The sequence below is a fragment of the Chiloscyllium plagiosum genome, unplaced genomic scaffold, assembly GCF_037043375.1.
Source record: "Chiloscyllium plagiosum isolate Xiang-an unplaced genomic scaffold, Cpla_swu_hap1 HiC_scaffold_24, whole genome shotgun sequence".
NCBI lineage: Eukaryota > Metazoa > Chordata > Chondrichthyes > Orectolobiformes > Hemiscylliidae > Chiloscyllium > Chiloscyllium plagiosum.
In genome coordinates this window covers 59126319-59143381 of record NW_028270162.1, presented here as the reverse complement: position 1 = coordinate 59143381, position 17063 = coordinate 59126319, and the positions used below count along the sequence as shown (strand labels likewise).

The 17063-nt window shown below is 55.5% G+C and overlaps 1 protein-coding gene across 1 annotated transcript; it reads right to left on the bottom strand.

The window, feature by feature from the left end:
- Nucleotides 1-457: 457 nt before the first annotated feature.
- Nucleotides 458-11338, bottom strand: LOC148145762 (glutathione S-transferase theta-3-like). The gene is made up of 5 exons (XM_088000229.1): nt 11137-11338; nt 10155-10242; nt 7451-7601; nt 5050-5226; nt 458-807 (listed from the first exon to the last, which is right to left on the bottom strand). Exons 1-5 carry the CDS (start codon nt 11246-11248, stop codon nt 601-603), a joined length of 735 nt encoding a protein of 244 aa, XP_087856355.1. The 5' UTR covers nt 11249-11338; the 3' UTR covers nt 458-600.
- Nucleotides 11339-17063: the final 5725 nt, after the last annotated feature.

Genomic DNA, 17063 nt, shown 5'->3' with positions numbered 1-17063 from the left:
CCTCAAAATTACCACCAACTGAGAGATGGACACTTGTCAACCAGAGGGAAGGATGGGCAGTCTGTCCTTGACCCTGCCTGTACAATCAGGGCCGGACAGGAAGGTGGCCTTGGGAACTTTACAGGAAGCCCACCTGGAAACGTGGCACTGGGTTTGGTAAAGGCTTGTCCCATGACGACTGGAACATTAATATTCTGATCGCTCTTCCCCAAACGCTCCCATCACACACCTCCCCCTTTCCGAAACGGGACACTACTTCCCTTGGTCTGTTTAATTCCCAAGAGCCTGATTCGATACTGCTTCCTGGGTCATGACCTGGGAACCCAATGTTCCATTGACACACTGGAGGAAACCTTTCCCTTCAACCTTTACCCTGCTGTTCCCCTCGTTTATATCGCGGGGCATAACATTCTCCGTAACTGAAGTCGGAAGAAGTCAGTAAGGAACCATGTGATGACCAGGTTTAGTTGGATCTTTATTCTCTATTATCCATAGGATGAGAGCAGATTGATGTGGCTGTTCAGGATGTAGGTGGAAGCAGTCGTTTTACTGCACTGTGAGGGAGAGAGTTGGGGTCTGTGTTGTGAACTCTTTGCCATTTTACTTGAAGTACTTCATGAAGTTGGTTTTTAAAGCTGCCAGAGTTTCAGGCTGGCTCTGGGACAGAGACTTGAGCGTATCCAGGGCTGTGAGGACTCCTTCGTGGGTCTTGTCGAATAAATCTCTGCCGACTGCCGTCTTCACCCGATCACGCCAAGCGGTGAGCGCGGGCGAACCTTCCAATGGGTCATAGCCAACACCGAGGGGCTGCAGGGACAGGAAGGGGAGTCAGTGAGCACGGGGTAGACACCACCATGGGGCAGTAAGACACAGAAACAAACCAGACCATCTTTCACCCACTTCCCACGGGGCATCGGATCACACAGAGCCCAGCATCCATGTTTATCCAGAGACAGAGACACTCACACTCACACAGAGCCCAGCATCCATGTTTATCCAGAGACAGAGACACTCACACTCACACAGAGCCCAGCATCCATGTTTATCCAGAGACAGAGACACTCACACTCAGCCCAGCATCCATGTTTATCCAGAGACAGAGACACTCACACTCACACAGAGCCCAGCATCCATGTTTATCCAGAGACAGAGACACTCACACTCAGCCCAGCATCCATGTTTATCCAGAGACAGAGACACTCACACTCACACAGAGCCCAGCATCCATGTTTATCCAGAGACAGAGACACTCACACTCACACAGAGCCCAGCATCCATGTTTATCCAGAGACAGAGACACTCCCACTCACACAGAGCCCAGCATCCATGTTTATCCAGAGACAGAGACACTCCCACTCACACAGAGCCCAGCATCCATGTTTATCCAGAGACAGAGACACTCCCACTCACACAGAGCCCAGCATCCATGTTTATCCAGAGACAGAGACACTCCCACTCACACAGAGCCCAGCATCCATGTTTATCCAGAGACAGAGACACTCCCACTCACACAGAGCCCAGCATCCATGTTTATCCAGAGACAGAGACACTCACACAGAGCCCAGCATCCATGTTTATCCAGAGACAGAGACACTCCCACTCACACAGAGCCCAGCATCCATGTTTATCCAGAGACAGAGACACTCACACTCACACAGAGCCCAGCATCCATGTTTATCCAGAGACAGAGACACTCACACACACACACAGAGCCCAGCATCCATGTTTATCCAGAGACAGAGACACTCACACACACACAGAGCCCAGCATCCATGTTTATCCAGAGACACTCACACTCACACAGAGCCCAGCATCCATGTTTATCCAGAGACACTCACACTCACACAGAGCCCAGCATCCATGTTTATCCAGAGACAGAGACACTCACACTCACACAGAGCCCAGCATCCATGTTTATCCAGAGACAGAGACACTCACACAGAGCCCAGCATCCATGTTTATCCAGAGACAGAGACACTCACACTCACACAGAGCCCAGCATCCATGTTTATCCAGAGACAGAGACACTCACACTCACACAGAGCCCAGCATCCATGTTTATCCAGAGACAGAGACACTCACACTCACACAGAGCCCAGCATCCATGTTTATCCAGAGACAGAGACACTCACACTCACACAGAGCCCAGCATCCATGTTTATCCAGAGACAGAGACACTCACACTCACACAGAGCCCAGCATCCATGTTTATCCAGAGACAGAGACACTCCCACTCACACAGAGCCCAGCATCCATGTCTATCCAGAGACAGAGACACTCACACTCACACAGAGCCCAGCATCCATGTTTATCCAGAGACAGAGACACTCACACACAGACACACCGACACAGACACTCACACACACAGAGACACTCACACACACACACACCGACACAGACACTCACACACACAGAGACACTCACACACAGACACACCGACACAGACACTCACACACACAGAGACAGAGACACGCACACAGACAGAGACACACACTGACACAGACACTCACACAGAGACACTCATACACACACAGACTCTCACACACATGGAGACACACACACAGAGACAGAGACAGACACAGACACAGACAGAGACACACATGCAGTCAGAGACACAGACAGAGACACAGAGACACACACATGCAGGCACAGACACACGTGCAGACACAGCGACACAGATAGAGACACAGACAGAGACACAGACAGAGACACACAGACAGAGAGACACAGACACAGAGACAGACATTCACACACACTCACACAGACACACACTCTCACAGACACACAGACACACATGCAGACACAGACACACAGACACACACTCTCACAGACACACAGACACACATGCAGACACAGACACACATGCAGACACAGCGACACAGACACAGCGACACAGACACACACACACAGAGACACTCACACAGACACAGTGACACAGACACAGACACAGAGACACAGACAGACACAGACACAGACACACACACAGAGACACACACAGAGACACAGACACTCACACAGACGCACAGAGAGACACAATCACACAGACAGATACAATCACACACACAGACACACTCACACAGACACACTCACACAGACACACTCACACAGACACACTCACACAGACTCACTCACACTCACACAGAGTTTGAACCAAAACTGAAAGAATTGTGGATGCTGTAAATCAGAAACTAAACCAGAAACTGCAGGGAAAGCTCAGCAGGTCTGGCAGCATCTGTGGAGAAAAGTCCGAGTGAATGTTTCAGGTCCGAAGTCGGTTTGAATGTGTGCGCAGTGCTCCACCTCATGGTCACGTGGCCCACTAACTGCTGAGATTGATCTTCCACTGCCCATATTCCTCGACTCCCTCAGTAACCCACCCAGCCTGTACATCACTGGATGCAATGGACAATTTAGCACGGCCAATTCACCTGAGCTGGACGTCTTTGGACTGTGGGAGGAAACCGGAGCACTTGGAGGAAACCCACGCAGACACGGGGAGAACGTGCAAACTCCACACAGACAGTTGCCTGAGGCGGGGATCGAACCCGGGTCCCTGGCGCTGTGAGGCAGCAGTGCTAACCACTGGGTCATCGTGCCACTCACTTGGCTGCAGGGTATTCAGTTTTTCATCATTTAATCTGTATTCTAAATAACTGGTGCCCTGGAACTGATCCCTGCAGCACTCCATTAGTTACAGCTTGCAATCCTGGAAATGCCCCCCCCCCCCCTTTATCCCACAGGAGTGTACATTTCTCTTGTTTCATCTTCCAAACCCTGTCCATGGGAATGGGGAATGGGGAACAAACATAGATCCCCTGTGGGGATCATATCAAGGAGCACCGTCCTGGAGGTTATACCCAGGGCCACGCTGGCTTGTGAAATATTGTTTCCCCTTGAGGCCGAGCCTAGCACCAGAAGGTATAATCTCAGAATTTGGGGTTGATAGTGGGGTGCTGGAAAAGCACAGCAGGAATCAGGAATCAGCATTCGAGGAGCAGGAGAATCAACGTTTTGGCCATAAGCCCTTCTTCGGGAATCAGGAAGCCTTCCTGATGAAGGGTTTTTGCCTGAAACGTCGATTCTCCTGCTCCTCGGATGCTGCCTGACCTGCTGCGCTTTTCCAGCACCACACTCTCGACTCGGATCGCCAACATCTGCAGGCCTCAGTTTCTTCTCAGAATTTGGGGTTGTCCATTTAAGACCGAGATGACGAGGAATTTCTTCACTCAGAGGGGAGTGAATCAGTGAAGGTCTTTCCTGTAGAGTGCTGTTGAGACTGGGCCGTGGAGTATGTTCAGGGATGGGAGATACAGATTTTAATCAATATGGGAATTGGTGGTGATGGGGCAAGTCAGGAAAGTTGGCAATGGTAGGATTATCCGATTACCCATGATCCCACTGAATGGTGGAGCAGATTCGATGGGCTGAATGGCCCATTCCTGCTCCGATATCTAATCATCCCAAGGAAGCCCTTCAATGGGAGCTGTTTGATCTCTGGATCCGTCTCGGATCTCCAGCGATCCAGTCGTTCGGAAATGGTTACAATCTCGAGCTCAGTGACCCCCCCCCCCTCCCCCCCTCCCGCTTTGTGGTGGTGCGTTATACAGGTATCGCCCACTTTTCAAACGGTCACTCTGTGTCACTTTGCTTTCATCACAGACCCACATGCCGACCTGGGTTTGATCACCGGAAGAAATCCAAAGAGGAATTTCGCTTTTCCAACAAAAGGCGAGAGTTTTCCCTGATAAAATAATGCTGCTTCACTTTACTCCATTTCATAGGAACGCTGTAGTTTGGGATAGCAGGAGATACCTGGATAACATGGACACTTCACCACAAAGTGGGAGTGAGGGGGGGGGGGGGGTCACTGAGCTCGAGACTGTAACCATTTCCGAACGACTGGATCGCTGGAGATCTGAGAAGGATCCAGACATCAAACAGCTCCCATTGAAGGGCTCGCACAAATGGGTGAAAAGGCCTCCTCCTCCTCATGCCAGAATATTTGTCACTACCTCCCCCCACCCCCCTGACTCTGTCAGGGACACTCACCTGCATGAGTTCAACAATGGCGACCAGGTCAGCTAGGGAGATCTCCGAGCCAGCAATGTACGGCCTCTCCTGAAGGAACTTCTCTTGGAAACTCTTCAGGGCTTGGGCCAGTTCATCCTGGGCCTCCGCCATCTTGTCTTCAGGACATGGTGTCCCCATCATGACTGGGAATAAACCCTGCAGACCCAAGAACCAGACAGAAAACCAGAAATCACGGCCCAGAATCAGAGACTGGCACTTCAGACCAGGCCTGAAGAGTAGGCCCAGGGCGTAGTCAGCCCCACAGCCTGCCAATGACTGACCGTTCAGACACACAGGCTGCGTTTGTGCGTGTGTGTCGGTGTGTGGATGTTTTGCTGTTAATGAACGGTAGCACTATTCCTGCAACTGAGTTCTCCTGTTGCTGACACCCCCTCGGCCAGCACCCAGTCCTGCTCCAATACAGGCAGCATGGGCAGGCCTCATACACAGGGCCCCGGGCTGTGGGGAGAGTGTGTGTGTGAGTGTGTGTGTGTGTATGAGCGTGTGTGTGAGAGAGAATGTGTGTGTGTGTGTGTGAGTGTGTGTGAGTGTGTGTGTGTGTGAGAGTGTGAGAGTGTGTGTGAGAGTGTGTGTGTGAGCGCGAGTGTGAGCGTGTGTGAGTATGTGTGTGTGTGTGTGTGTGTGTGTGTGTGTATGTGTGTGTATGTGTGTGTGTGTGTGTGTGTCTTTGTGTGTGTGTCTTTGTGTGTGTGTCTTTGTGTGTGTGTCTTTGTGTGTGTGTGTGTGAGTGTGAGAGTGTGTGTGAGTGCGTGTGTGTGTGAGCGTGTGAGCGTGTGAGCGTGAGCGTGTGAGTGTGTGAGCGTGTGAGCGAGCGTGTGTGTGAGCGTGTGTGAGCGTGTGTGTGAGTGTGTGTGAGTGTGTGTGAGTGTGTGTGAGTGTGTGTGCGCGTGTGTGTGTGTGTATGTGTGTGTGCGCGTGTGTGTGTGAGCGAGTGTGTGTGTATGTGAGCGTGTGCGTGTGTGTGTGTGTGTGCGTGTGTGAGCATCTGCCTGTGTGTTTGCGTGTGTGAGCGTGTGCGTGTGTGTGTTTGCGTGTGTGTGCGTGAGCGAGTGTGAGCATGTGTGTGTGTGTGTGTTTGCGTGTGTGTGTGTGTGAGCGTGTGGATGTTTTGCTGTCAGTGACTGGTTGCACTATTCCTGTAACTGGAGATCTTTGTAAACAGAAACAACTCCTGAGCAACAAGAAACAGGCACGTTTTCTCCAGGGAGACCGCCCCGGGCTCTGGGAGCAATGAGAGATTCGAACCGCTCTGGGGGCAGAGAGTGAGAGAGTGGGAATGTGACCAAGAGATAACGAGAGAGTGAGAGAGACCTGTGGAACCAGTTATTGTGGTGCTTCAGTCAAAGGTGTGTGAGCAATCTCTTATTCACCTCAGTCATCACTCACCACTCACCAAGCATTATCCCAGGACTGAGGAGGGATTCTAACCCTCAGTCACACACACAACCCATTGAAGGTACACTGCCCCAGCACTCAGAGATGGTCCCAAGCTGTCTCCCTCTCTCTCTCTCTCTCTCTCTCTCCCCACCTCCCTCCCCCCACCCACTCTCTCTCTCTCTGTCTATCTCTCTCCAACCACCCCCCTCTCTCTCGGTCTCCCTCTCTCTCTCTCCAACCATCCCCCCCCACCCCACCTCTCCCCACCCCTCTCTCTCTTTTCTCTCTCTCTATCTCTCTCTCTCCCCACCTCCCTCCCCCCACCCAATCTCTCTCTCTCTCTGTCTATCTCTCTCGGTCTCCCTCTCTCACTCTCCAAACACCCCCCCCTCCCCCTCTCTCTTTTCTCTCCCTCTCTCCCCCTCCCTCTCTCTCCCCCTCCCTCCCTCCCCCTCCCTCCCCTCCCTCTCTCCCCTCCCCCTCCCCCTCCCTCGGGCTGAGCCTGTACCTTGCTGAAAGGATGATCCGGAATGGTTTCCTCTTGCCCTGCCTGTTGTCAGGACTAACACAAGAATGCCACATTGGAAACAGGCAAACATTTCATACTCCACGGAGGGTGGGCAAGTCAACTCTGATTGGCTAAGGTTTTCCATGGAGGGAGTTATTAACACAAAGGTTAATTATTCAAAGAAAAAGCCTCAGCGATACTCTAAAGATGATAAAGAGACCAAATACCCGAGTGGCTTGCAGAGTATGGGAGTTTGTGTTGAAATACATGTGGGTTCCTATGAAGTATATAACCCCAGTCCATTAGAAGCTGGGCTCATTCTCTCTGTTTGGTCGTGAGTTATTAACCCCCTCCACATTGAACAGCAAGTCCTGCCCTAAGGTGGCATCACACCTAACAGGGGATATTTCATCTCAGCTTTCACAAGCAGCACTCGTTGCTTGATACAAAAACAGAATATTGGGAATCTCTCACCTTCAGCATGAAGATTTTCCCAGCTAATGGTCTCAGAGCTGTGTGCTGCCAGGCCAGATACTCATCCACTCGGGCACGCCTCTGGAGCCCCGCTGGGTACCAGTGGTCAGGGGTCTTGTATTTACACGCCAGGTATTTGAGAATCGCCACACTGTGAGAGACAGAAGGAAGGGAGACAGTCATCCTTCCCCAACATCTCCCTCTGGTCCCTCACACAAACTCCCTGGGGCTGAAATCCCCAATGTATTTCCCAGTATCTCGGAGTCCCTGTGTTCAGCTTCTCTCAGGTCACACACACACACACACAGTTTGTACCCTGTCCCTCCCTCCCATTCACATCCTGACGGCATTGTTCCCTAATCTGTCTTCCACCACACTCAGGAAGTTTGGAAAGCTCCAATCTGGGACTTTGGGACATATGATGCCAAAGGAATCTTTGTCAAATCAGTCAACCACCGAAACGAGTTTGAGGAAGGTCCGACTTGTCCTTTTGGGGGAAGCACTTTGTTAATGGAATTGTCCTGATGACAGTGAACCCCCCCACCTCTCTCCTCCCCACCCCCCCCGGTCTCTCTCCCCTCTCCACCCCCCCCCCCGGTCTCTCTCTCCTCCCCACCCCCCCCGGTCTCTCTCTCCTCCCCCCCCCCCCCGGTCTCTCTCTCCCCCCCCCCCCCGGTCTCTCTCTCTCCTCCCCCCCGGTCTCTCTCTCCTCCCCACCCCCCCCCCCACCCCCCGGTCTCTCTCTCCTCCCCACTCCCCCCCGGTCTCTCTCTCCCCCCCCCCCCACCCCGGTCTCTCTCTCGCCCCCCGCCCCGGTCTCTCTCTCCCCCCCCCCCCCCCCATGTCCCGGTCTCTCTCTCCCCCCCCGGGTCTCTCTCTACCCCTCCCGGGTCTCTCTCTACCCCTCCCCCGGTCTCTCTCCCCCCCTCCCCCGGTCTCTCTCCCCCCACCCCCCGGTCTCTCTCCCCCCACTCTTTCCCCCCCCCCCCTGCCCCCCCAGCCCCGGTCTCTCTCACCCCCCGGTCTCTCTCTCCCCGTGCCCCGGTCTCTCTCCCCCCACTCTCTCCCCCCCCCTCCCCCCCCAGCCCCGGTCTCTCTCTCCCCCTGCCCCGGTCTCTCTCCCAAGACACTCTCTCTCCTCGCCACATCACTCCTCCACAGCACAATTCATGGAACTGGGATAATCATACAGTCGGTCAGTGCTGAGGGAGTGCCACACTGTCAGAGGGTCAGTGCTGAGGGAGTGCCGCACTGTCAGAGGGTCAGTGCTGAGGGAGTGCCGCACTGTCAGAGGGTCAGTGCTGAGGGAGTGCCACACTGTCAGAGGGTCAGTGCTGAGGGAGTGCCACACTGTCAGAGGGGCAGTGCTGAAGGAGGGCCACACTGTCAGAGGGTCAGTGCTGAGGGAGGGCCACACTGTCAGAGGGTCAGTGCTGAGGGAGCGCCGCACTGTCAGAGGGTCAGTGCTGAGGGAGTGCCACACTGTCAGAGGGTCAGTGCTGAGGGAGCCCCGCACTGTCAGAGGGTCAGTGCTGAGGGAGTGCCACACTGTCAGAGGGTCAGTGCTGAGGGAGGGCCACACTGTCAGAGGGTCAGTGCTGAGGGAGCGCCGCACTGTCAGAGGGTCAGTGCTGAGGGAGGGCCACACTGTCAGAGGGTCAGTGCTGAGGGAGGGCCACACTGTCAGAGGGTCAGTGCTGAGGGAGTGCCGCACTGTCAGAGGGTCAGTGCTGAGGGAGCCCCGCACTGTCAGAGGGTCAGTGCTGAGGGAGCCCCGCACTGTCAGAGGGTCAGTGCTGAGGGAGTGCTGCACTGTCAGAGGGTCAGTGTTGAGGGAGCCCCGCACTGTCAGAGGGTCAGTGCTGAGGGAGCCCCGCATTGTCAGAGGGTCAGTGCTGAGGGAGCCCCGCACTGTCAGAGGGTCAGTGCTGAGGGAGCCCCGCACTGTCAGAGGGTCAGTGCTGAGGGTGCCCGCACTGTCAGAGGGTCAGTGCTGAGGGTGCCCCGCACTGTCAGAGGGTCAGTGCTGAGGGAGCCCCGCATTGTCAGAGGGTCAGTGCTGAGGGAGCCCCGCATTGTCAGAGGGTCAGTGCTGAGGGAGCCCCGCACTGTCAGAGGGTCAGTGCTGAGGGAGTGCCGCACTGTCGGAGGGTCAGTGCTGAGGGAGTGCCACACTGTCAGAGGGTCAGTGCTGAGGGAGTGCCACACTGTCAGAGGGTCAGTGCTGAGGGAGCCCCGCACTGTCAGAGGGTCAGTGCTGAGGGAGCCCCGCACTGTCAGAGGGTCAGTGCTGAGGGAGCCCCGCTCTGTTGGAGCTGCAGTGTCTGAGACCGTACCTGTGTACCCAGCTCAGTGGAAGGAACAGAGAAGTATTTGATGTGCAGTATTTCCTAATACATGGCTGTGTATGATTATGATGCTTCAGGAAGTGAGATGTGGGTGTGTAGGACTGTGGGAAATGATAGGTGCTACAGAAATGCAAGTCCTGCTGCCCGACATTGCACAGGGACCATCCAGGGAATGTTGTTGCTGTGGAGTCCGTATGATTCAGGAAACTTGGGAGATGTGAAAGTGTTTGGGAACAGCTTTCACTGTCCCCGGGGAAGTCAGTGTGTTTGTAACCAGAGACAGCAGCAAGTACACACATCACTCCCCATCCCCAGGCATCCTGACCTCAGGGTCGAGACAACACCAACTACCTCACCTCTCGCACAGGGTGAAGTCGCCATCCTTTATCACCGGCACCTTTCCCAGGGGATTCACTTTCCGAAACTCCTCCGAATGTTGTTCTCCTGCACACAGAGAGACCCATGAGACAGCTCCCCGCTGGAATCCCCAGCTCCCACTGCCTGCCCAGCCCAAACCCCCTTCCTGTGGTGCCCTCCCTCCTGCTGTCACTCTCTCTCTGCATTTACTGTCTGCATCATCTCTCTCCGATTTCTCCCTCGGGGTTTTCACTGTGTTTTCCATCACTCTGGTTTCCCACACACTGCCTCGCAGGGTCATCTCCCCCACCCCTCTCTCCCTCCCTCCCTCTCTCTGTCTCTCTGTCTGTCTCTCTCTGTCTCTCTCTCTCTCTCTCTCTCTCTCTGTCTCTCTCTCCCTCCCCCTCCCTCTCTCTCTCCCTCCCCCTCCCTCACTCTCTCTCTCCCTCCCCCTCCCTCACTCTCTCTCTCTCTCTGTCTCTCTCTGTCTCCGCTCGCTGCCTGGTTTCACTCTCTCTCTCTCTCTGTTAAAAATCACACTTCACCAGGTTAGAGCCCAACAGGTTTAGCTGGAAGCACGGGCTTCCTGTTGGACTCTAACCTGGTGTTGTGTGATTTTTCACTTTGTCCACCCCAGTCCCACACCGTCTCCTGCACATCATCTCTCTCTCTCTCTCTCTGTGGATCAGCCCTCCCTCTCGGCTCTCTCTCTCTGTTTCTCAGTCCCTCTCTCTGCTCCCTCCCTCCCCCACTGTCCCTGTGTGAGTGTGAGTGTGAGTGTGTGCTCTCTCCCTCCCTCCCCCACTGTCCCTGTGTGTGAGTGTGTGCTCTCTCCCTCCCCCACTGTCCCTGTGTGTGAGTGTGAGTGTGTCCTCTCTCCCTCCCCCACTGTCCCTGTGTGTGAGTGTGAGTGTGAGTGTGTGCTCTCTCCCTCCCCCACTGTCCCTGTGTGTGAGTGTGAGCTCTCTCCCAGCTCCTCACCTGCAATCAGCCGCACCTCCTTCAGTTCAAAGGGAATGTTGTTGTTCCTCATGAACAGATAGACGGAGCGACAGGGCTGAGAGGCCAGGTCAGCGTAAAGTAGGAGGGCCATGCTAGTGGGGAATGTGGAACACAGCCTGCTCCCACTCTGACCAAGGGAGCCCAGTCCGTTCACCCTGTCCACCCGGGACTAACCCACCCAGCACCAGCTGAGCACCGCCCACACACACCGAGACCCGCCCACCCCCAGGTTAGTCACACCCACACACACCGAGACCCGCCCACCCCCAGGTTAGTCACACCCACACACACAGAGACCCGCCCACACCCAGGTTAGTCACGCCCACACACACTGAGACCCGCCCACCCCCAGGTTAGCCACGCCCACACACACCGAGACCCGCCCACCCCCAGGTTAGTCACACCCACACACACAGAGACCCGCCCACACCCAGGTTAGTCACGCCCACACACACTGAGACCCGCCCACCCCCAGGTTAGCCACGCCCACACACACCGAGACCCGCCCACCCCCAGGTTAGTCACACCCACACACACCGAGACCTGCCCACACCCAGGTTAGCCACGCCCACACACACCGAGACCCGCCCACACCCAGGTTAGTCACACCCACACACACCGAGACCCGCCCACCCCCAGGTTAGTCACACCCACACACACCGAGACCCGCCCACACCCAGGTTAGTCACGCCCACACACACACCGAGACCCACCCACCCCCAGGTTAGTCACACCCACACACACCAAGACCTGCCCACATTCAGGTTAGCCACACCCACCACAGGTTAGCCCCACCCACCCCATGGTTAACCCCACCCACCCCAAGTTAGCCCTGCCCACCCCCAGGTTAGCCCCATGCAACCCAGGTTAGCCCCACCCACCCCCTGGTTAGCCCCACCCACCCCAGGTTAACCCCACCCAATCCCAGGTTAGCCCCACCCCCCAGGTGGACCCCAAGCCTGTGGAAGCCCCAGCCAGCCCCCGGCCTGCTCTGGGCCCATATCCCCACAAACCTTTCCTTTCCCTATATCTGCTGTCCCTGTCCTAACCCCGTCTCTGTAACAGCCACAACATCATCGCCCCCATGTACTGATCCAGGCTCGAAGCTGCCCTGCCTCCCCTCGAACCCTCCTTCCATTGAAATAAACCCACCTCAGCCCATGAGAACCTATCTCTGCCTGGCCTTCAGGTCTGAGTTACTGGTCCGAACGTCTACCTTCCCCTCAGTCCCTCCACTTGCTGATCTGCTGCTTTGGTTCCCAGCCCCCTCCCACTCTCGGTGAAACCCTCCCGAGTCCCACCAGCAAACCTCCCGGTGAGGATACTGGTTCCCCTCCAGTTTAGGGACAGCTATCCCTCTAGTACAGGTCACCGTTGCCCCAGACCAGGTCCCAGTGATCCACGACCCTGAAACCCTGACCACTGCACCACCTCCTTAGCCACATCTGCCCTACCTTTCGTTTCCTTGCCTCACTAGCACATGGCACTGGGAGCAACCCAGAGATCCCTACCCTCCAGGTACTGGTTTCCAGCCTCTTCCCTAACTCCCTGCATTCACTCTGCAGGACCTCTCCCCTCTTTCTGTTCATGGCGTTGGTACCAATGTGCACAATGACCTCTGACCTTGAAGAATTTGGTGTAACCGCTCCGAGCCTGGCAGCAGGAAAGGAAGGCAGCACACCACCCTGGACCCCTGAACCCAGCCAGAGAGATGCCTGTCTGGGCCCTGAAACAGTGAGTCTCCTATCACTGCCACTCTCTTGGGTCTTACCCGACCCTGCTCTACAGCAGAGCCAGTTGTGATGCCACAGGCCTGGGCTGGTGCTGTGATACCCCTCGAGAGGTTCTCCCCCTGACAATCCCCAAACCGGTGTACCTGTTAGAGAGAGGAACAGCCACTGGGGACTGCAGCACTGCCTTCCTGGTGGTCTCCAATCTACCTGAGAGAGCACCTCCCTGGAACTAGTGTCCATCACACTCTCTGGCCCCTGTAAGCTCCTCAGTGTGTCCAACTGCTGCTCCAACCAAGCAACGTGGGCTATGTGGAACTGCAACTGGTCACACTTCCTGTAGACATAGTCATCAGGGACACGAGCCTGCTCCCTGATCTCCCACAGTTGGCAGGAGCAGACAGCACTGCCCTCAAAGCCACCGCTGCCCCTTTACAAACAGGAATAGAAGGCCATCTTACCTGGGCATCAGCTTGCTGGCCTCTATCCCCAAAGCCCATGGCGTGACATTGTGTACTTCAGCGATCCACTGCTCGCTCAGGGTGACTGAGCCGAATTCTCCCAGAATGCTCCTGGGAGATGTCAACCTGCCGCCCTCCTGCCTTCACTGGCCTTGGATTCAGGCGGATTATCCCAGTCACACAGGTGGGAATCACAGGAACATCCTCATAACACACTGGAGATTGAAGGGCACATTCCCAGTCACACACCGGGAATGCCGGGGATATTCCACTGACACGCTGGGGAATGAAGCAGACACTTGCTGTTCCACACTGGGAATTGAGGGCCACATTCCCAGCCAAACACTGGGAATGGGGGGGTTATTCCCAGTCACACAGTGGGGATTCAGACGGACATTTTACAGTCACAGGCCGGAAAACGAAGGAACATTCCCAGACACAAATGCGAAAATGGGGGCATTTCCAGTTACCCGCTGGAGAAAGGAGGGGACATACTCACAGACTGGGAATTCAGGATGACATTCCCAATCACATGACTGGAATGAAGGGGCCATTTCAAGGCGCACACTGGGGAATGAGAGAACAGACCCAAAACCACGCTGGGAAGGAAGGGGTTCATCCCAGTCACACGCTGGGGAATAACAGGGGATGCGACCTTCCCAGTTGCATGCTGGGAAGGAAGGGTTCATCCCAGTCACACACTGGGGAATAACGGGGTATGCGACATTCCCAGTTCCCTGCTGGGAAGGAAGGGGTTCATCCCAGACACACGCTGGGGAATAACGGGGTATGCGACATTCCCAGTTGCATGCTGGGAAGGAAGGGGTTCATCCCAGTCACACGCTGGGGAATAACGGGGGATGCAACATTCCCAGTTCCATGCTGGGAAGGAAGGGGTTCATCCCAGACACACGCTGGGGAATAACGGGGGATGCGACATTCCCAATTGCACGCTGGGAAGGAAGGAGTTCATCCCAGTCACACGCTGGGGAATAACGGGGGATGCGAACTTCCCAGTTGCATGCTGGGAAGGAAGGGGTTCATCCCAGTCACACGCTGGGGAATAACGGGGGATGCGACCTTCCCAGTTGCACGCTGGGAAGGAAGGGGTTCATCCCAGTCACACGCTGGGGAATAACGGGGGATGCGACCTTCCCAGTTGCACGCTGGGAAGGAAGGGATTCATCCCAGTCACACGCTGGGGAATAACGGAGGATGCGACGTTCCCAGTTCAATACTGAGAAGGAAGGGGTTCATCCCAGTCACACGCTGGGGAATAACGGAGGATGCGACGTTCCCAGTTCAATACTGGGAAGGAAGCGGTTCATCCCAGTCAGACGCTGGGGAATAACGGGGGATGCGACCTTCCCAGTTCAATACTGGGAAGGAAGGGGTTCATCCCAGTCACACGCTGGGGAATAACGGGGGATGCGACCTTCCCAGGTGCACGCTGGGAAGGAAGGGGTTCATCCCAGTCACACGCTGGGGAATAACGGAGGATGCGACGTTCCCAGTTGCACTCTGGGAAGGAAGGGGTTCATCTCAGTCACACGCTGGGGAATAACGGGGGATGCGACATTCCCAGTTGCATGCTGGGAAGGAAGGGGTTCATCCCCATCACCCGCTGGGGAATAACGGGGGAAGCGACCTTCCCAGTTCAATACTGGGAAGGAAGGGGTTCATCCCAGTCACACTCTGGGGAATAATCGAGGATGCGACGTTCCCAGTTCAATACTGGGAAGGAAGGGGTTCATCCCAGTAACACGCTGGGGAATAACGGGGGATGCGACATTCCCAGTTGCACTCTGTGAAGGAAGGGGTTCATCCCAGTCACACGCTGGGGAATAACGGGGGATGCGACATTCCCAGTTCCATGCTGGGAAGGAAGGGGTTCATCCCAGTCACACGCTGGGGAATAACGGGGGATGCGACCTACACAGTTGCATTCTGGGAAGGAAGGGGTTCATCCCAGTCACACGCTGGGGAATAACGGAGGATGCGACGTTCCCAGTTCAATACTGGGAAGTAAGGGGTTCATCGCAGTCACACGCTGGGGAATCACGGGGGATTCGACATTCCCAGTTCCATGCTGGGTAGGAAGGGGTTCATCCCAGTCACACGCTGGGGAATATAGGGGGTGGGACATTCCCAGTTGCATGCTGGGAAGGAAGGGGTTCATCCCAGTCACACGCTGGGGAATAACGAGGGATGCGACCTTCCCAGTTGAACGCTGGGAAGGAAGGGGTTCATCCCAGTCACAAGCTGGGGAATAACGGGGGATGCGACATTCCCAGTTGCATGCTGGGAAGGAAGGGGTTCATCCCAGTCACACGCTGCGGAATAACGGGGGATGCGACCTTCCCAGTGCACGCTGGGAAGGAAGGGGTTCATCCCAGTCACAAGCTGGGGAATAACGAGGTATGCGACCTTCCCAGTTGCATGCTGGGAAGGAAGGGGTTCATCCCAGTCACATGCTGGGGAATAACGGGGGATGCGACCTTCCCAGTTGCACGCTGGGAAGGAAGGGATTCATCCCAGTCACACGCTGGGGAATCACGGAGGATGCGACGTTCCCAGTTCAATACTGGAAAGGAAGGGGTTCATCCCAGTCACACGCTGGGGAATTACGGTGGATGAGACATTCCCAGTTGCATGCTGGGAAGGAAGGGGTTCATCCCAGTCACACGCCGGGGAATAACGGGGGATGCGACCTTCCCAGTTCCATGCTGGGAAGGAAGGGGTTCATCCCAGTCACATGCTGGGGAATAATGGGGGATGCGACATTCCCAGTTGCACACTGGGAAGGAAGGGGTTCATCCCAGTCACACGCTGGGGAATCACGGAGGATGCAATGTTCCCAGTTCAATACTGGGAAGGAAGGGGTTCATCCCAGTCACACGATGGGGAATAACGGGGGATGCGACATTCCCAGTTGCATGCTGGGAAGGAAGGGGTTCATCCCAGTCACACGCTGGGGAATAACGGGGGATGCGACCTTCCCAGTTGAATTCTGGGAAGGAAGGGGTTCATCCCAGTCACATGCTGGGGAATAATGGGGGATGTGACATTCCCAGTTGCACACTGGGAAGGAAGGGGTTCATCCCAGTCACACGCTGGGGAATCACGGAGGATGCAATGTTCCCAGTTCAATACTGGGAAGGAAGGGGTTCATCCCAGTCACACGATGGGGAATAACGGGGGATGCGACATTCCCAGTTGCATGCTGGGAAGGAAGGGGTTCATCCCAGTCACACGCTGGGGAATAACGGGGGATGCGACCTTCCCAGTTGAATTCTGCGAAGGAAGGGGTTCATCCCAGTCTCTTTGCTGGGGAATAACGGGTGATGCGACATTCCCAGTTGCATGCTGGGAAGGAAGGGGTTCATCCCAATCACACGCTGGGGAATAACGGGGGATGCGACATTCCCAGTTGCATGCTGGGAAGGAAGGGGTTCACCCCAGTCACACGTTGGGGAATAACGGGGGATGCGACATTCCCAGTTGCACGCTGGGAAGGAAGGGGTTCACCCCAGTCTCTTTGCTGGGGCATAATGGGGGATGCGACATTCCCAGTTCCATGCTGGGAAGGAAGGGGTTCATCCCAGTCACACTCTGGGGAATAACGAGGGATGCGACCTTCCCAGTTGCATTCTGGGAAGGAAGGGATTCATCCCAGTCACACGCTGGGGAATAACGGGGGATGCGACCTACCCAG